General features: G+C 44.3%; 1 protein-coding gene across 1 annotated transcript in view; it reads right to left on the bottom strand.

Annotated features, from left to right (window-relative positions):
- The window catches only part of LOC119581718, a gene marked incomplete at its 3' end in the record, with an annotated part of 6,513 nt that overhangs the window by 2,998 nt on the left and 3,075 nt on the right, over positions 1 to 440 (bottom strand). The window contains 1 exon segment of the mRNA XM_037929842.1: positions 1 to 246. Coding sequence (XP_037785770.1) covers positions 1 to 246 — 246 coding nt within the window.

The following is a 440-nucleotide window of genomic DNA, read 5'->3' as shown; positions in this document are numbered from 1 at the left end:
TGCAGTCCTAAATGTATCCTCTTCATCGCTTATCAGGAAGGCCTGATCACCATTCTCATCCCCAGGCACTGAGAACTGGACTGCCAAGACCTTTCTGGAGGGGGTGCTGGTGGGCAAGCTCTGGTCAACAGCAAGTGCAGGGATGGCTTTGCGCTGAAGGCTCTTCTTCTTGCCCTTCCTTATGTCCTCAGGAAGAAAGTGGTTCTCACACACCCCACTCCTGTTAGACAGTGGCTCACCATCGTCCTGAAAGCAGTCAAATATATCAACTTCTTGGGAAAGAGAATTTGGAGGTATGTACAGGCCTAGAAATATTATAATACATTAACAGGAGAAAAAAAGTCACTTAACAGAAAGGGAATAGCAACTTGACAGAAAGTGGAAACATCAAGTTCACCATGTTATGCTTAAAGGGTACTAACACAATACTACTTAATAAT

Source organism: Penaeus monodon, chromosome 15, assembly GCF_015228065.2.
Source record: "Penaeus monodon isolate SGIC_2016 chromosome 15, NSTDA_Pmon_1, whole genome shotgun sequence".
Lineage (NCBI taxonomy): Eukaryota > Metazoa > Arthropoda > Malacostraca > Decapoda > Penaeidae > Penaeus > Penaeus monodon.
This window is presented reverse-complemented; position numbering and strand designations above follow the sequence as displayed.